Below are 16,319 nucleotides of genomic sequence, written 5' to 3' on the forward strand. Positions count from 1 at the left end.
TTTTAAATTTCCCCTGCATGAAAGGAAAAAATGAAATACTGTTTCATGTGCTTATTGATCAGTTTTAATCTAAAAAAAACCAACCAGTGTATCAAAGAACAGGAGGAAATACAAATATGTACAGTGGAACCTCCCTTTTAACTTGAATTTAAGACCTCCACAAATCTGAGAAAATCAGGTCTAAAAAAAAGGAGGGAGTCTTAAAATGGGGGTACATTTACAGAGAATCTGAGAAAACAGTCTTAAAAGGGAGGGAGTCTTAAAATGGGGGTACATTTACAGAGGTTATGAACAGAGAATCTGAGAAAACAGTCTTAAAAGGGAGGGAGTCTTAAAATGGGGGTACATTTACAGAGGTTATGAACAGAGAATCTGAGAAAACAGAGTCTTAAAAAGGAGGGAGTCTTAAAATGGGGGTAAATTTACAGAGGTTATGAACAGAGAATCTGAGAAAACAGAGTCTTAAAAAGGAGGGAGTCTTAAAATGGGGGTAAATTTACAGAGGTTATGAACAGAAAATCTAAAAAAAAAAAAACCCAAGGTCTTAAAAGGGAGGGAGTTGGGGGGTCTTAAATTAACGGAGGGTTCCACTGTCCTGTTTATTTAGCCTGTGGAAAAGTCATGAACTACTGTAGTAGGCCAATGTGAATTGGGAACAGAGAGAGATGTCTGGAGACATTGCAAGGTCAACACATTGTACTGTGGCTAAAACCACCTGTATTTGATCCCATCAGGGGGTGTAGGTGAAGAACCAACAACAACAAAAGGGGGGGGGGGGAGTTCACAGACTGTGTAGGTTAGATAATGCCCACAGGGAGAAAGCAGCTAAATTTGTCAGGAGGATAACCTCACAGGACTGTATGACATTGCCCTAATTTAACTTACTTTGTAACCTGAATTTTTGTTTACAGACTTTGCTGCAGTGCATTGAAAGCCAAGGTAAAGTTTAACTAGGATGGCTATCCTACGACTGGTTTCTGTGGTAACCAAGTCATCACAGCTGAGTTGCTGTACACTGAGGGGCATTATCAACATCCGCCCTGCTTCATCCTCCACTTCTGAAATTGACAGGGTTTGTGATGCATGTTATTGTGATATGGAGTCCTAAAGCTGTGAAAAATGTTTGAAACACAAACGCATACATCCACAAACACACATATTAACATGCACATACACCAATTTTCAATTGAATTAATGTCCTGTATCAAATTTCTGAGTGGGGATGCAAATTGCAGTGCAGTTCCTTTTTAGTTATAATACATGACATATTTTCATAATAAAGTTTGTACGTATTGAAATATATTGTCCAAGTGTTAACATGTGTCAGCTGATGCACTGAAGCATACTGTGGTACAGGGGAACCCCCCCTTTTACGACCTTCATAAATCTGAAAAAATCGAGTGTAAAGGAGGGAGTCTTAAAATGGAGGTAAACTTACGGAGGCTTTGAACCAAAAATCTTAAAAAGCAAGGTCTTAAAAGGGAGGAAGTCTTAACTTGCGAGGGGGGGGGAGAATTCCAGTGTGTGTGTGTGTGTGTGTCCGCACGGGTACGTGAGTTTTCTCTTTCGTTCCCATTCACCCCCCCCCCCCCCCCCCCCCCTACACATTTTGTTCTACAGACCTCAAAACTGCCGCTTTTCAACTCTAACTTTTTCTTGCCTGTGTTATTGTTGGCTTCCCCTCGAGTAACTTCCCTTGCTTCTTTGTCATTTGTTGGTTTGTGCAGTGCAGTTGTTTTGTCAGTTATTCTCCTCTTTATCTGTTCTATCGTCTTTCTTCTTCTTTTTTGTGTGTGTATTTTTGTGTTTTTGTGCCTGAAGAAGACCCTTAGGTCAAAACGTCGCTGTTATTCGTTCCGTGTTCGTCATTTTAACGTGAGTACATTGCTTTTTGGTCTCTTTACTCTAATTATGGTTTTGTCTGCAGCCTCGCAGAGCTCGTTTGGTGTTGCAAGATGGACACTCATTCCCTGGTTATTCCTTTGGCTATGAGGGGTCGTCGGCTGGGGAGGTGGTTTTCAACACAGGTCTGGTTGGGTAGGTCACTTGTTCAATTTTGATATCTCTTCTTCCCCCGAAATCGGCGTATGCTGGCTGAATGGCGGGGTAAAAACGGTCATACACGTAAAAATCCACTTGTGCTAAAAACATGAGTGAACGTGGGAGTCTAAGCCCATGAACGAAGAAGAAGAAGATATCTCTTCTAATTTTTCTGTGCCGAAGGAGAAACAAACCCACCAGGTGAGATCAAAGTAGACTAGACTGGCGATACTTGGGTCTTTTGATCAGTCAACTTCTGCACCTGGAGTTGAGGTACCTGTTTATCTGTACATGTATTGAAGGCCGTTAGCAAATCTCCATCTGACTAGGTGAACGCTTGATGCCTCAAGTTAGATGTACAGTGTACAAGTTCAAAGGTTGATGACCTAGGGTGAAAGGTGAGTTCCTTTTCTTTCGGGGTCAATTTTGCGATGTAGTGGAATGTTGCAAGTTGCAACATGCGGGTTATAAATAATAAACATCATACAGTGCAACCCCACTTTTAAGACCTTCACAATTCTGAGAAAATCAGGTGTTAAAAAGGAGGGAGTCTTAAAATGGAGGTACATTTCCACAGGTTATCAACAGAAAATCTGAAAAAGCAAGGTCTTAAAATCCCTTAAATTAAGTCTTGAATTGGGGGGGGGGGGGGGTCTTGAAAGGGGGATTCCACTGTATTGTGAACACCAGCCGTATGTAGATTTTTGCAGTTATTTATGATTGTTTTTTTGTTGTATGTATTTATGCTGTCAATGCTACTCTGCTTATATTTAATGACACGATTTTGAGCACAAGGTATTTAGCTACACTTTTGTGAAGACCTTGGGTTTTGTTGTGCTTTTTAAAATTATTTTTATCTCAATGTCATGTGTTGTAAGGAGTACATGTGTGTACCCACACCAGTACAATTGACCATGGCTTTTTGGCTAACTGGCATACAGTAGACCACCCCCCCCCCCCCCCCCCCCCCCCCCTTTTCTTCTTTTACATCCACATACACGGGTAGGCACAAGAGGGATTTTACGTGTATGGACGTTTTTACCCTACCATTTGGAAAGTCATACTCCGATTCCGAGGGATGCATGCTAGGTGTCTTTGTGGTTCTATAACCCCTCAAAAACTGACATAGATTACAGGATGTTTTTCATGCGTTCTTGGTCTTGTGCTTGTATGTACACACGAAGCGGGACAAGGCGCTAGCAGGTCTGCACATAAGTTGACCTGGGAGATCGGAAAAATCTCCACCCTTAACACAACAGGCACGGCCAGGATTTGAACCCCGAACCTTCCACACAGAAGGCCCATGTCCTGACCACTAGGCTAAGTGCCTCTCTGAACCCCCATTTTAAGCCCACCCAAAATCTGAGAAAATCAGGCCTTTAAAAAGAGGAGTCTTAAAATGGAGGTAAATTTACAGTTGTTATAAACAGAAATTCTGAGAAATATAGGTCTCACCAAGGGGGAGTCTCAAATTAAGGGTCCTGAAATGAGGGGTTCCACTGTTTTAGATTCTTTGCATGAGTGGGTTTTTGCACACATGATCGTTTTATCCCCGCCATTGAGGCAGCCATATTCGGTTTTGGGAGGATGCATGCCGGGTCTGAAAAGACGGGTTACGTTGTATTAAATTCTTGTCCTTGTTCTTATGTGTTGTTGCAGATATCCGGAAGCACTGACAGACCCTAGCTACAGAGGCCAGATTCTGAATTTCACTTATCCCATCATAGGCAGCTATGGCGTGCCTGACACCACGGCCACCGATGAGTTTGGACTTCTGCGATATGTGGAGTCCGAGAGAATTCATGTTAGTACACTTACATCCTTGCAGACTCATTGGCCAGCTAGAAATTGAAATAATTCTGCCCCTTGATGCTGGCAGTATGAGCTTTTATTTTTGAGTACAACGGAATCCCCCTTTTAAGACCTCAAAAAAATGTAAGAAAATCGGGCCTTGAAAGTTTGGGGGCCCGGTAGTTCAGTTGGTAGAGCACTGGACTTGTGATCCTAGGATCACGGGTTCGAATCCGGGACGGACACGGGTCATCTTTATTAGCAAACTCAGAGACGGTATCCATGTTCCACCATCGTGTCAACAATGTGGCACGTAAAAGACCTCGGTCATTCTGCCATAAGTGCAGGTGGCTGATTACACCTAAACACGCAGACACCTGGGTAGCGCAACTCTGTTGCTGCTAGCTTTCCACTTGGAAGAAGCGACCAGAATTTCCCAGCGATAGGACAATAAAGACATGAGAATGAAATGTTTACAGGTAAAGGTTGGTTGTGGTTGCAGGTATCTGGGCTCATTGTCCAAGACTACTGCTCTCAGCCTAGCCACTGGAATTCTGTGAAGTCGTTGTCAGAGTGGCTGAAAGCGGATCAAGTTCCAGCACTGTATGGCATCGATACACGCATGATCACAAAGATGATCCGAGATCAGGGAACTGTGCTCGGCAAGATCGAGTTTGATGACCAGCCAATCCAGTTTGAGGATCCCAACTTGAGAAATTTGATGGCTGAGATTTCTACTCAGGTAAAGATAGTAAGCCTGGAATGTGAGCAGTTGGGTGTGGATCTGAATGACTGCCGGAGTATGTGTGTTGCATGTGTACTGTGTGTCTGCATTTATTTGTGTATGTATGTGCTGTTGCTGTGTGTGTGGGGGAGGGGTGTGTGCGTGTGCGCATGTGTGTGTATATGATTGTGTATGTGTGTGTGCGCTTGTGTGTGCGTGAGTGCTTGTGCAGTGTTCATGTTCTTTGTGGATGAGGGGTCAAGAGTCTGTGTGTGTGTGCACAGAAATATGTGCAGTATGAATTTTGCTGTAGTTTCAAGTATTATTTTATATCATATATTGATGTAATCTGTGCATGCTAAAAAGCATAACAGTGACACCCTGGTCATATTGTTCTTACCTTGTAACTTTTACCTGCAAACATGTGTTGATTGTCTGGTTCAGGAGGTTCAGTACTACGGCAAAGGCAACAAGCATCGTGTGGTGGTGGTGGACTGCGGCATCAAACACAACATCATACGAAGCCTGCTCAAGGTCAGTTGAACCCAGCTTGTTTCAAATCAAATCTGCATTGTAAGGACCCTCCGATGACAGGACATCTGTGAACATTTTGCAGGGTTTCAGGATTCAGTACAGTTCACGGAATTCAGAAAACAATACTTAACATAGACCACAACTGTAAAATGTCAAGGCAGACAGAAGCTGTGAAAAAATCTGTTAACTATGTGACGGTCAACATCTTTAAATCAAAACTCTAACACTAAAACGTTTTCTGCATAATGTAAATCTCAGCTCAGTTTTTCTTGCAACTACAGTGGAACCCCCCTTTTAGGACCCCCCAGTTTAAGACTCACTCCCTTTTAAGACCCTGTTTTTATAGATTTTCTGTTCATAACCTGTGGGTTATATTATTATTAATGTATGTCCATTGTGAGACTCTCTCCTTAGACTTGATTTTCTCATTTTTGTGTAAGTCTTTACTTGCTGAAACATAGTTTTGTGTGCACACATGCGCTTGATAATGAACCCAAGTTCATGGCGAAAGTCTCAGGGCTTGGAATCACCAATAAATATATGCAGGAAAAAGAAAAAAATAGGTAGTGCCGAACTGTATGGCACTGGCAGCCCACTTTCCCCAGTGAGAAAGCTGCCCGAATTACCATGAAGGTAACAACCTCACAGGACTATATAAAATCTTATCCTCATCCATATCCTTGTGTTCCTGTAATATCAGCACAACATTGAGGTGAAGCTGGTTCCGTGGGACTACAACTTCACGGAGGAAGCGTATGACGGACTCTTCGTCTCTAACGGTCCAGGTGATCCAACGCTGGCTCAGGTGACCATTGACCACATCAAAAAGGTGAGAATCCTCCCAAACTGCAGGTAGATGAACTGTTTTTGAAGGTGCTGCAGTGAAGTGCTCGCTCCCTTATGTAAGTCACTGACACTGGCTGGTTGAAATAAGTTGTGCAAATGTCTAAAATGCGGTGTCCTTTTAATTTTTAATGCATTTGTGATGGGAAAGCTTTTGAATTTAAAATCATCCAGATATTAAACTGAAGCAATGATGATGATGTCCGGTATGTTCTCAGCTGTCAAAGTGACACAGACTGCCAGCATTTCTTTTTCTTCAAGGATTTGGGATTTTGGTTTATTAAGAACAAAATTACCATGGCTAAGAAAAAACAAGAAAGGTTAAAGTTTTGGAAAGTTTCATTCTGAGGACAAAACAGAACACAAAATGTTTTGTTGTGTGTGAATTTATGTTCCAAAAATGTCATCTTTCATGATTCTTGATTTGGAACGTTAGCAGTCTATCTGTTTGGGATTTCATTATTATGGCTACTTTAATGTTTTGATAACAGGTGATGGAGACCCGGGATGAGCCTCTGTTTGGGATTTCATTATTATGGCTACTTTAATGTTTTGATAACAGGTGATGGAGACCCGGGAGGAGCCTCTGTTTGGGATTTCATTATTATGGCTACTTTAATGTTTTGATAACAGGTGATGGAGACCCGGGATGAGCCTCTGTTTGGGATTTCATTATTATGGCTACTTTAATGTTTTGATAACAGGTGATGGAGACCCGGGAGGAGCCTCTGTTTGGGATTTCATTATTATGGCTACTTTAATGTTTTGATAACAGGTGATGGAGACCCGGGATGAGCCTCTGTTTGGGATTTCATTATTATGGCTACTTTAATGTTTTGATAACAGGTGATGGAGACCCGGGATGAGCCTCTGTTTGGGATTTCATTATTATGGCTACTTTAATGTTTTGATAACAGGTGATGGAGACCCGGGAGGAGCCTCTGTTTGGGATTTCATTATTATGGCTACTTTAATGTTTTGATAACAGGTGATGGAAATCCGGAATGAGCCTCTGTTTGGGATTTCATTATTATGGCTACTTTAATGTTTTGATAACAGGTGATGGAGACCCGGGAGGAGCCTCTGTTTGGGATTTCATTATTATGGCTACTTTAATGTTTTGATAACAGGTGATGGAGACCCGGGATGAGCCTCTGTTTGGGATTTCATTATTATGGCTACTTTAATGTTTTGATAACAGGTGATGGAGACCCGGGATGAGCCTCTGTTTGGGATTTCATTATTATGGCTACTTTAATGTTTTGATAACAGGTGATGGAGACCCGGGAGGAGCCTCTGTTTGGGATTTCATTATTATGGCTACTTTAATGTTTTGATAACAGGTGATGGAGACCCGGGAGGAGCCTCTGTTTGGGATCTGCATGGGAAACCAGCTGACGGCTCTGGCTGCCGGAGCTAGGAGTTACAAGCTACCACTTGGCAACAGGTGCTCTCTTAGCTTCTTTGTTTTGTTGGGTTTTTTTTAATTTTTTTTGTGGTTTGGTTTGGTTTGTTTTATTTTGTTTTACCTTCTTGAATAGTGTAAGGTGACACTCTCATGCCTGGCACCGTGGCGAGAGATGCTTTAATTGTGGTGAGTGATGCTTTAATCGTGGCAAGAGATGCTTTTATGCATCACCGGAGCCCTGTCGTATGATGCACGAAAGCATCACCGGAGCCCTGTTGAATGATGCACGAAAGCATCACCGGAGCCCCGTCGCATGATGCATGAAAGCATCACCGGAGCCCTGTCGCATGATGCACATATGCATCACCGGAGCCCTGTCGTATGATGCACGAAAGCATCACCGGAGCCCTGTCGCATGATGCACGAAAGCATCACCGGAGCCCTGTCGCATGATGCACGAAAGCATCACCGGAGCCCTGTCGCATGATGCATGAAAGCATCACCGGAACCCTGTCGCATGATGCATGAAAGCATCACCGGAGCCCTGTCGCATGATGCACGAAAGCATCACCGGAAGCTGGCTGCTTGATGTTTTGTTTAATTTGCTTTATTTTGTTTTACCTTTTTGAATGATGTAAGATGACACTCATGCCTGGTACTCTTTAAACTTAAAGATATGCACACAACTTCCTCGGGATCAGAACTCTTGTTATTTGTTAGCTAAATGCAAGTCTTTGCTGATACAAACAACAGGAGCTGAATGAACACTGTTCTGGGTATCATCCAGTCCTTGTGTCTCTGCAGGAATGCCTGTGAGGTGTAGCGTATAAGATGTTTACTGTTTCATTATTTTAAAAGTTGCTGTGTACAGTAGAACCCCTCCCCCCCTTCCTTTTGTCTTCTTCTGCGTTCCCAGCTAGGGACCCCCCTCTGTTTTTAAGATTTTCTGTTCATTACCTCTGCAAATTTACCGACATTTTAAGACTTCCTCCTTTTTCAGACCTGAATTTCTCCGATTTTTGCAGGTTGTTCCATTGTATTAATCAGACTTATGTCCCTGACATAGAGGCCACAATCAGCCAGTGTTGAACACAGAGAATGGGCAGGCCTTCATCACATCTCAAAACCACGGCTTTGCCATTGACAACACGTCCCTGCCGCCAGACTGGAAAGTTCTCTTCGTCAACGCTAACGACAAGACAAATGAGGCAGGTTTTGTGTAACGAGTTCCATGTAACGTTGAAGTTCAATGTTTTCCTGTGCAACTGAGCTGACATCACGTGTTTGCTTTAACAAGTATGCCAACTTTTGATAAACTGCACATACTGCGATATACTTTGATGTGTGTCTCGGGCAGGAACAAACAAGAAAAAGAAATACTTATGTAATATGCTCACCTTCTGCATATGTAATATGAAGTTAAAAAACAAATGATTACTGTACTCACTGATACAAAGACGACACAAGACGATAACGAATTTTCGCTTCTGGAAGCTTCATCAGGAAAAACAAGACCACAAAAGACAACAACAAGTCGCGTAAGGCGAAAATACAACATTTAGTCAAGCTGTCGATGTCGAACTCACAGAATGAAACTGAACGCACTGCAATTTTTCAGCAAGAGCGTATACTCGTAGCATCGTCAGTCCACCGCTCGTGGCAAAGGCAGTGAAATTGACAAGAAGAGCGGGGTAGTAGTTTGGATCGTTTTATAAAAAAAATGTTTTATACAATTTTCAGATTTTTCATGACAAAAGTCATTAATTAATTTTTAAGCCACCAAGCTGAAATGCAATACCGAAGTCCGGCCTTCGTCAAAGATTGCTTGGCCAAAATTTCAATCAATTTGATTGAAAAATGAGGGTGTGACAGTGCCTCCTCCACTTTTACAAAAAGCCTGATATGACGTCATCAAAGACATTTATCGAAAAAATAAAAAAAATTTTCCGGGGATATCATTCCCAGGAACTCTCATGTAAAATTTCATAAAGATCGGTCCAGTAGTTTAGTCTGAATCGCTCTACACGCACAGACACACGCACACACACACATACATCACGACCCTCGTCTCGATTCCCCCTCTATGTTAAAACATTTAGTCAAAACAAAACTTGACTAATTGTAAAAAGCAGACGCAACACGAAACAAACAAGGTTTGAAAGAAAATGGAGGGGAAACACGCAAAAAAGGGAAGGAACTCTAGGAACGGAATTCATTTCCGTTCCTAGAATTCCTTCCCCTCCATTTTCTTTCAAACCTTGTTCATTCCGTGTTGCGTCTGCATTTTTTGTCTTTTGTGTTCTTGTTTTTCCTGATGAAGCTTCCAGAAGCGAAAATTTGTTATTGTCTTGTGTTGTCTTTGTATCGGTGAGTACAGTAATCCTTTGTTTTTTTAACTTTGTTCATCTTACCACAGTCACTTCGTTGTTTAGATTTATGTAATATGAATCAGAAACGAATTACCTGCTGCTCTGGCACAATAGACATTGAAGAACGTGACAATTTTATACCTTTAACCCGAACTCGTATTCCTACTGTGACCTGTGATGTCGAGAGATCATCAAACACCAGAACTGTGCAAAGTTTCATAGCTCAAGCTTGAAAAAAATCCAAGATAAACTGAACGCTAATTTTTATTTTTTCATAGTCAGATGGTTGTTTGTCCACATGCCAGTCCATAACAGACGGACACTGCTCATTACTAGGACTCACTGATTACTCGGGTGAGTTAATAATAGTAACACATTATGTGTAAAACAATACAATGATGTCTGTTTTTCAGGGCATCATGCACACCAAAAAGCCGATCTTCACAGCTCAGTTTCACCCGGAGGCTTGGGGAGGGCCCACCGATACACAGGTGAGTTTTTTTTATCTTGGCCATTAGCTTGAAACTCTGGAACATTTCGCCAGTGGGGTTGAACGTGTACATGGTTATAAGTCATTCTTATTGCTTTTGTCAAAGCAGACAGACATTGACAGAATTGGAATGGTGTTGTTGCAGTTCCTGTTTGAATACTTCCGTGAGTTGATGGAAAAGAAGGGGTCCACCCTCAGCCATGTCATATCATCTCACCCTGTGGATCGACCAGCAGAACATGCTGATGTAAGTATCATGTGTAACTGAGTACAAGAAGCACAACAATCACCTTTGGAGGCAAAGCCAGGCAAACAGTTGTGTTTCTATAACCCACTGAACTCTGACATGGATTACAGTATCTTTTCCGTGCGTACTTGCTCTTGTGCTTGCGTGTACACACGAAGGACAATAACGTAATAGCAGGTCTGCACATAGTTGACCTTGGAGATCAGAAAAATCTGCACCCTTAGCCCACCAGGCCTTGCCGGGATTCCAACATTCAACCTTCCGCGTGGGAGACCAGCGTCTCATCCACTAGACAATTGTGCCCATCTGAAATAAACATACTTGCCTTGCCTTGCGTTGTCATACAAGTACTGTTTTCTGCTGTCAACAGGTGTCCAAAGTGCTGGTGCTGGGCAGTGGAGGACTGTCCATCGGTCAGGCCGGGGAGTTTGACTACAGTGGCTCCCAGGCCATCAAGGCACTCAAGGTAATGACGCCATGTACTTCTACTTTACTTACTGCTTACTTCTTCTTCTTCTTCTTCGTTCATGGGCTTAGACTCCCACGTTTGCTCATGTTTTTAGCACGAGTGGATTTTTACGTGTATGACCTTTGTTACCCCGCCATTCAGGCAGCATACGCCGATTTCGGGGGAGGCATGCTGGGTATTTTTGTCTTTCTATAACCCACCGAACTCTGACATGGATTACAGGATCTTTTCCGTGCGCACTTGGTCTTGTGCTTGCGTGTACACACGAAGGGGGTTAAGTCATTAGCAGGTTTACACATAAGTTGACCTGGGAGATCGAAAAAAATCTCCACTCTTAACCCACCAGGCGGCAGCGACCGATATTCGAACTCACGACCTCCTGATTAGGAGGCCGACGTCTTACCACTGCGCCCGTCCACTGCTTACTGGTCCTGTAACCCGCCAAGGTTTGTAGGGGCACTGCACTGAGGAGCACTGCACCAGCTGTGTCCACCTTTGCCGGTTGTGGGCAATCTTCTGGATTGTTGCAAAACTTTTCCCAGTCCACTCTGTGATGTTGTACTTGTCTGTCCTGTCCATCTTTTCTTCTGTCTTCCCCGTCTTCTCTCCCTGCACACCATGCCCTGGAGGATGGTCTGTTCCTGTAACATGGGCATACAGCAGCCCCTCTCATGAACGGACACCCTTGGGCCATAGCAAAACTGTCCGTACATTGCAGGTGTCCGGTCACGGGAGGGGTGACCACACCACCCCCTCCTCCATACACTCACACAGAGACACACAAACAACAGGATTGAGTCTATGCTAACCACTTCTTGTGGCTACTAAACAATAACAACAAACTCCTAATATTTCTTTAAACGTTCTGTAAAAAATTATTTGTATGAATGGTGTTGAAAAGAAGAGATAAAATAAATCCTCAAGGCAGTGAACGCACTCACCATGCACTGACATACGAAAGCAGCCACACAAACACAGCACAGAGGCACGTGTGCAGATGCTTTGCGAGAATAAGCTTGAAACCCAGTTTGAATAAAAAGCAGCAGATAGAGCTGCATGTCATAATCATGTAATTTATTTTCTTCTTGTCTGGCTTTATTGACTGCATGCCGATCATGTGGCAGTGACTTTTCACTCTTCAGTCGGAAATACACTGTACACAACACCGCTCTCACTCTCCCTCACTGCCTACCCTAAGCCGTGACAACTGATGCTTGGAAATTGTGTGGAAGAGTACACCTCTCTATTTCTCTCCAATGCTCTTCCTGCTGACAGTGACACCAGACACCCCACTGAGTTTAGCCTCTCTCTCTCTCTCTCCCTTCCCCCAGCCATGTACTGTTTGGGGCTGTGGCCAGAGAGGTGTCAGCTAATTGAGGCCAGCTGCACTGTTCACTCAGAGCAAAACCAGGGTGACTGTGTCTAACTTTTGACAAAGCAAGACAACTGAAGGGTTCACAGATTAGGCAACCGACTCACTGGTCAAGGCTGAGGGGAAACAAGAGTATTTTGTCAATGAAAGAGATTACACACAGACACGTGATGCTGAGAACTGTGGCCGAATTTTCACTCTCTTTCGCTCAGGACCTTCATCGACTGTGGCTTCTGTTGTTTACGTCCAACAGACAAGAATAAAGAGCCGGGAACAGACTACTTCCAATTCAGTAGGGGGGCGACTATCCTCAACCCGACAGGTCCCCAGGTGGCGGATAGAGGAATGGCCCCCAGATATGGGGGCCAGCTGCGAATATAGAATAAGCAGTCCCAGACCAACTAGCGGTGTCTCTACCAGGACGGGGTGGGTTGGCAGATGACCACCCTATAAATGCCCTACATGTCCGATGACGGTTACACCATGCGGGTAAGAGCCGCATTAAAAGCTCTAGCCCCGGGGTGGGACCCCCGGTAAGAAATCCCCCATGTGTTCCCAGGGTTAGGTTTTTGAGCCAGGAACTGAGGGCGGGGTAACCTCGAAAGAAACATAAGGGCTGAAGTCGGAGGATCTGGGCCAACAGGCGCACCTTAACCAACCACAGATCCACGTAAAAACAGCAAACGACAAGAAGAAGAATAAAGAGCATAGTGCATTTTCATGTTGGCATCTTCGCATGTACTCCACTCCTGACCAAAACTATCCCCCTACTGATGGGTACACGTGCACTCAAGTTATCAGTGACTGTCATCACGCCTTTGCGGCTGTGACCTTTGTACCAAGAGCCAGACTGTTCTGTTATCGATTTTGTTGTGGTGAAAATTCGACGATGGTCTGTCCGTACATTGCAGGTATGACCTGCTGTTGGGACCGAAAATTAGTGTCCGCGTCCACGTTTTGCAGGAGGCCGTTTAAGGGGGGGGCAAATATAGAAGGAAAACACTCTGTGCCGAGCAAATGTGTCCGTACATGTCAGGTGGCCGCTCACGCCGGGGGCCGTACATTGCAGGGACTGCTGTACCATCTACAACTTGCTGCAAAAGTGGCAGAGAGTGAGAGTGTCTGTCTCTCTGTTTGTCTGTGTTTTGATTGTGTATTTTTCTGTGTGTCATAGGAACTGGAGCAGTAAACATTCTCACACATTGATCGCCTGCACTCTTGTGTCTTTATTTATCTGATCATTGTTTCTGTGCGTCACAAAGATATGCACATATTCACATCACTCTGGTTGTGCTTGTAAGCTTGTCTCTCATTCTTTGGTTCTCTGTGATTTTATTTGCCCTGTTAAAATGTTTGCATGATGACAATGATACATATGGTTAGACCTTGTTTTCAGGAAGAAAACATCCAGGTCGTGTTGATGAACCCCAACATAGCATCCGTCCAGACCAATGCACAAGGAGAAAAACAGGCGGATGTCGTGTACTTCCTGCCCATCAACGCCGAGTTTGTCAAGAACGTCATAGAGAAGGAAAAACCTGACGGCATCCTGCTCTCCATGGGAGGCCAGACAGCGCTCAACTGTGGTAAGAACTTGTGTGTGTTAATTTGAAGTACAAGTGTTTTCATTTTTATTTTCATAACTTTATTGTCTCATCGCTGGGAAATTCGGGTCTCTTCCTCCCACTGGAAAGCTTGCAGCAACAGTTGCGCTGTTAAAGTATAATCAGCCACCTGCACTTGTGGCAGAATGACAGGGCTTTTATGTGCCACAGTGGTGACACGGGGGTGGAACATGGATTCGAACCCGTAACCCTAGGATCAAAAGTCCAGTGCTCTACCAACAGAGCTACAGCCTCCCCCCCCCCCCCTCCCTGGAATGTTGTTGCTGCTGTGTTTGTGCCCATAAAGACTTTTCTGCTTTTGTTCCTATGACACTGCTGAGCTTGTTTCGATTTGATTTGAACATCCTATCTGTGTGACAGGTCTGGAGCTGTATAAGAGTGGGGTGCTACAAGAGCACAATGTGCGAGTTCTGGGAACGCCCATCAGCAGTGTGGAGGCCACGGAGGACCGACAGATCTTTGCCGATCGTTTGAAAGAGATTGACGAGAAACTGGCTGACAGCATGGCCGTGGTATCCACCCCTCAAGCCCTGGACGCAGCAGAAGAGATAGGCTACCCTGTCATGGTGCGAGCAGCGTTTGCGCTGGGTGGCTTGGGGTCCGGTGTGGCCAACAACCGTCTGGAGCTGACGTCCATTGCTAACAGGGTATGTGGGTGGAGTCCATTTTTGAGGTCAGCTAATCTCTGTGCCTTTTTAAATTATTTTAATTTTTTTTTGGAATAGAAGTTATTCGCTTTTGTACCAGTTGTCTGTTGCGAACTTCCTAATTTGTTGGAATTGTTCATGTGAACGGGTGTACGAGGGCTGTTCTGGAAGTCCTTAGAATCTCATATTAGCGCACAGCTCACCGTTAATTTGACCACGTCACTTTCTCGAAGGATCCTTCCTGAGCTGCGACACACGTTAACATTCTGTAGAAATACCTTTCAAAAGTGACGGCGCGAGTGTTTTTGCCGATACCCTAAATTACCCTCGTTTACTCTCGGACAGCAACATCAGGGCTCTGGTAACGGTTTCCTCTGAGCTTTTTCTTTAAATGTAAAAACACAAAAACGTCGAACGGGGCAAATTCAGGAAAATAGAGTGAACGAAACATCAGGCAGACATCCTAATTTGTTAGAAATTCGATTGATTTGGAAGCTGTGTAAAACAGGACATTTCAATTGAGTAGCATCAACCCTCAAGTACCTGTGTTTGGCGCCAAGCTTTAAACACCACGAGCAGGCAATGATGCATGTACTGCTGTAAGGTAACCGTACGCTGCTCCCCGTTTAGAACTGTGGCGAATTGGCCCGGGGTCAGATTGATAGACCCAAGTCCCCATCACCTGTGACAACCTTCATAAAACCCTAACACTCTCTGTAGTGACAATTGGAGAATATCTGTATGCACATTTCGAGACATACCCCCTTTTGTACACCAAAAAGATCACGGGCACCCACTGCCTGCAACGCTTGTGTACCCGTAAAGGCTTGTGCCAGATCACATCGTTGGGTGCCGATTCAATTATCAATGTGTCCTTTACCTCCATGTGTGTGATTCGTGCATCATCTCTCTAACTTTTCAACGGCAGCAACATTTGTTGCAGTAACAGCATTCAACTTTTGGTCTAGGCGGGTATCATCTCTGAAGACGTGTCTATCCGATTTAAATTCATTGTACCAGTTGTAAGTACTCGTTTTGGAAGGAGCGTTCTTCCCCCAAAATTCCCACAATATGCAGTAGGTGTGAGAAACATAACACTCCTTTCAGAGATGTTAATAGATCATTGTTGTAAACTCCCCTTTTTTGAGCTCCATGACAGGCAAATAAACATGGACGGGTATTGTTCTTTAAGAGCCGTTTTTTTGGCAGAGGAAACTTTGAGACACATAAAAATTTTTGTCATCGCTAATGAAAGGTTGCCGTTTGCATACGTCATTGTAAATATCATGAGGCATTGCTTGGAGTCTAAGGACTTCCAGAACACTCTACGTATTGGTGTGACTGACAGGTGTTTGCAGCGAGTGAGCAGTCTTCCTTATTTGTTGAATGACAGGCGTTTGCAGTAACAAGCCAGATTCTGGTGGAGAAGTCACTGCTGGGGTGGAAGGAGGTGGAGTACGAGGTGGTGAGGGACGCCTACAACAACTGTATCACCGTCTGCAACATGGAGAACCTCGACCCTCTTGGCATCCACACAGGTCAGTCAATTGGAGTAGAAACCCCCCTTTAAGACCTCGAAAAATCTGAGAAAATCAGGTCTTAAAAAGGGTTGAGTTTTAAATTGGCTTAAAATGGAGGCGGGGGATCTTTATTAAAAGGAATTAAAAAACAAGGTATGTTTTTGGTTTTTGTGGGTTTTTTTTTAACATCAGCAGTCTATCTGTTTTTTGTATTTTTTTGTTGTAATTAAGAGTAGGTTC

General features: G+C 43.8%; 1 protein-coding gene across 1 annotated transcript in view; it reads left to right on the forward strand.

The window, feature by feature from the left end:
- Window positions 1-917: 917 nt before the first annotated feature.
- The window catches only part of LOC138959938 (carbamoyl-phosphate synthase [ammonia], mitochondrial-like), a 39,414-nt gene continuing 24,012 nt past the window's right edge, over window positions 918-16,319 (forward strand). Inside the window, 14 exon segments of the mRNA XM_070331618.1 lie at window positions 918-1,072; window positions 1,928-2,037; window positions 3,700-3,844; window positions 4,334-4,573; window positions 5,000-5,089; window positions 5,790-5,918; window positions 7,276-7,379; window positions 8,407-8,548; window positions 10,123-10,200; window positions 10,345-10,446; window positions 10,817-10,912; window positions 13,684-13,873; window positions 14,273-14,559; window positions 15,953-16,097. Coding sequence (XP_070187719.1) covers window positions 956-1,072; window positions 1,928-2,037; window positions 3,700-3,844; window positions 4,334-4,573; window positions 5,000-5,089; window positions 5,790-5,918; window positions 7,276-7,379; window positions 8,407-8,548; window positions 10,123-10,200; window positions 10,345-10,446; window positions 10,817-10,912; window positions 13,684-13,873; window positions 14,273-14,559; window positions 15,953-16,097 — 1,975 coding nt within the window. The 5' untranslated portion in view covers window positions 918-955.

Source organism: Littorina saxatilis, linkage group LG2, assembly GCF_037325665.1.
Source record: "Littorina saxatilis isolate snail1 linkage group LG2, US_GU_Lsax_2.0, whole genome shotgun sequence".
Classification (NCBI taxonomy): Eukaryota; Metazoa; Mollusca; class Gastropoda; order Littorinimorpha; family Littorinidae; genus Littorina; species Littorina saxatilis.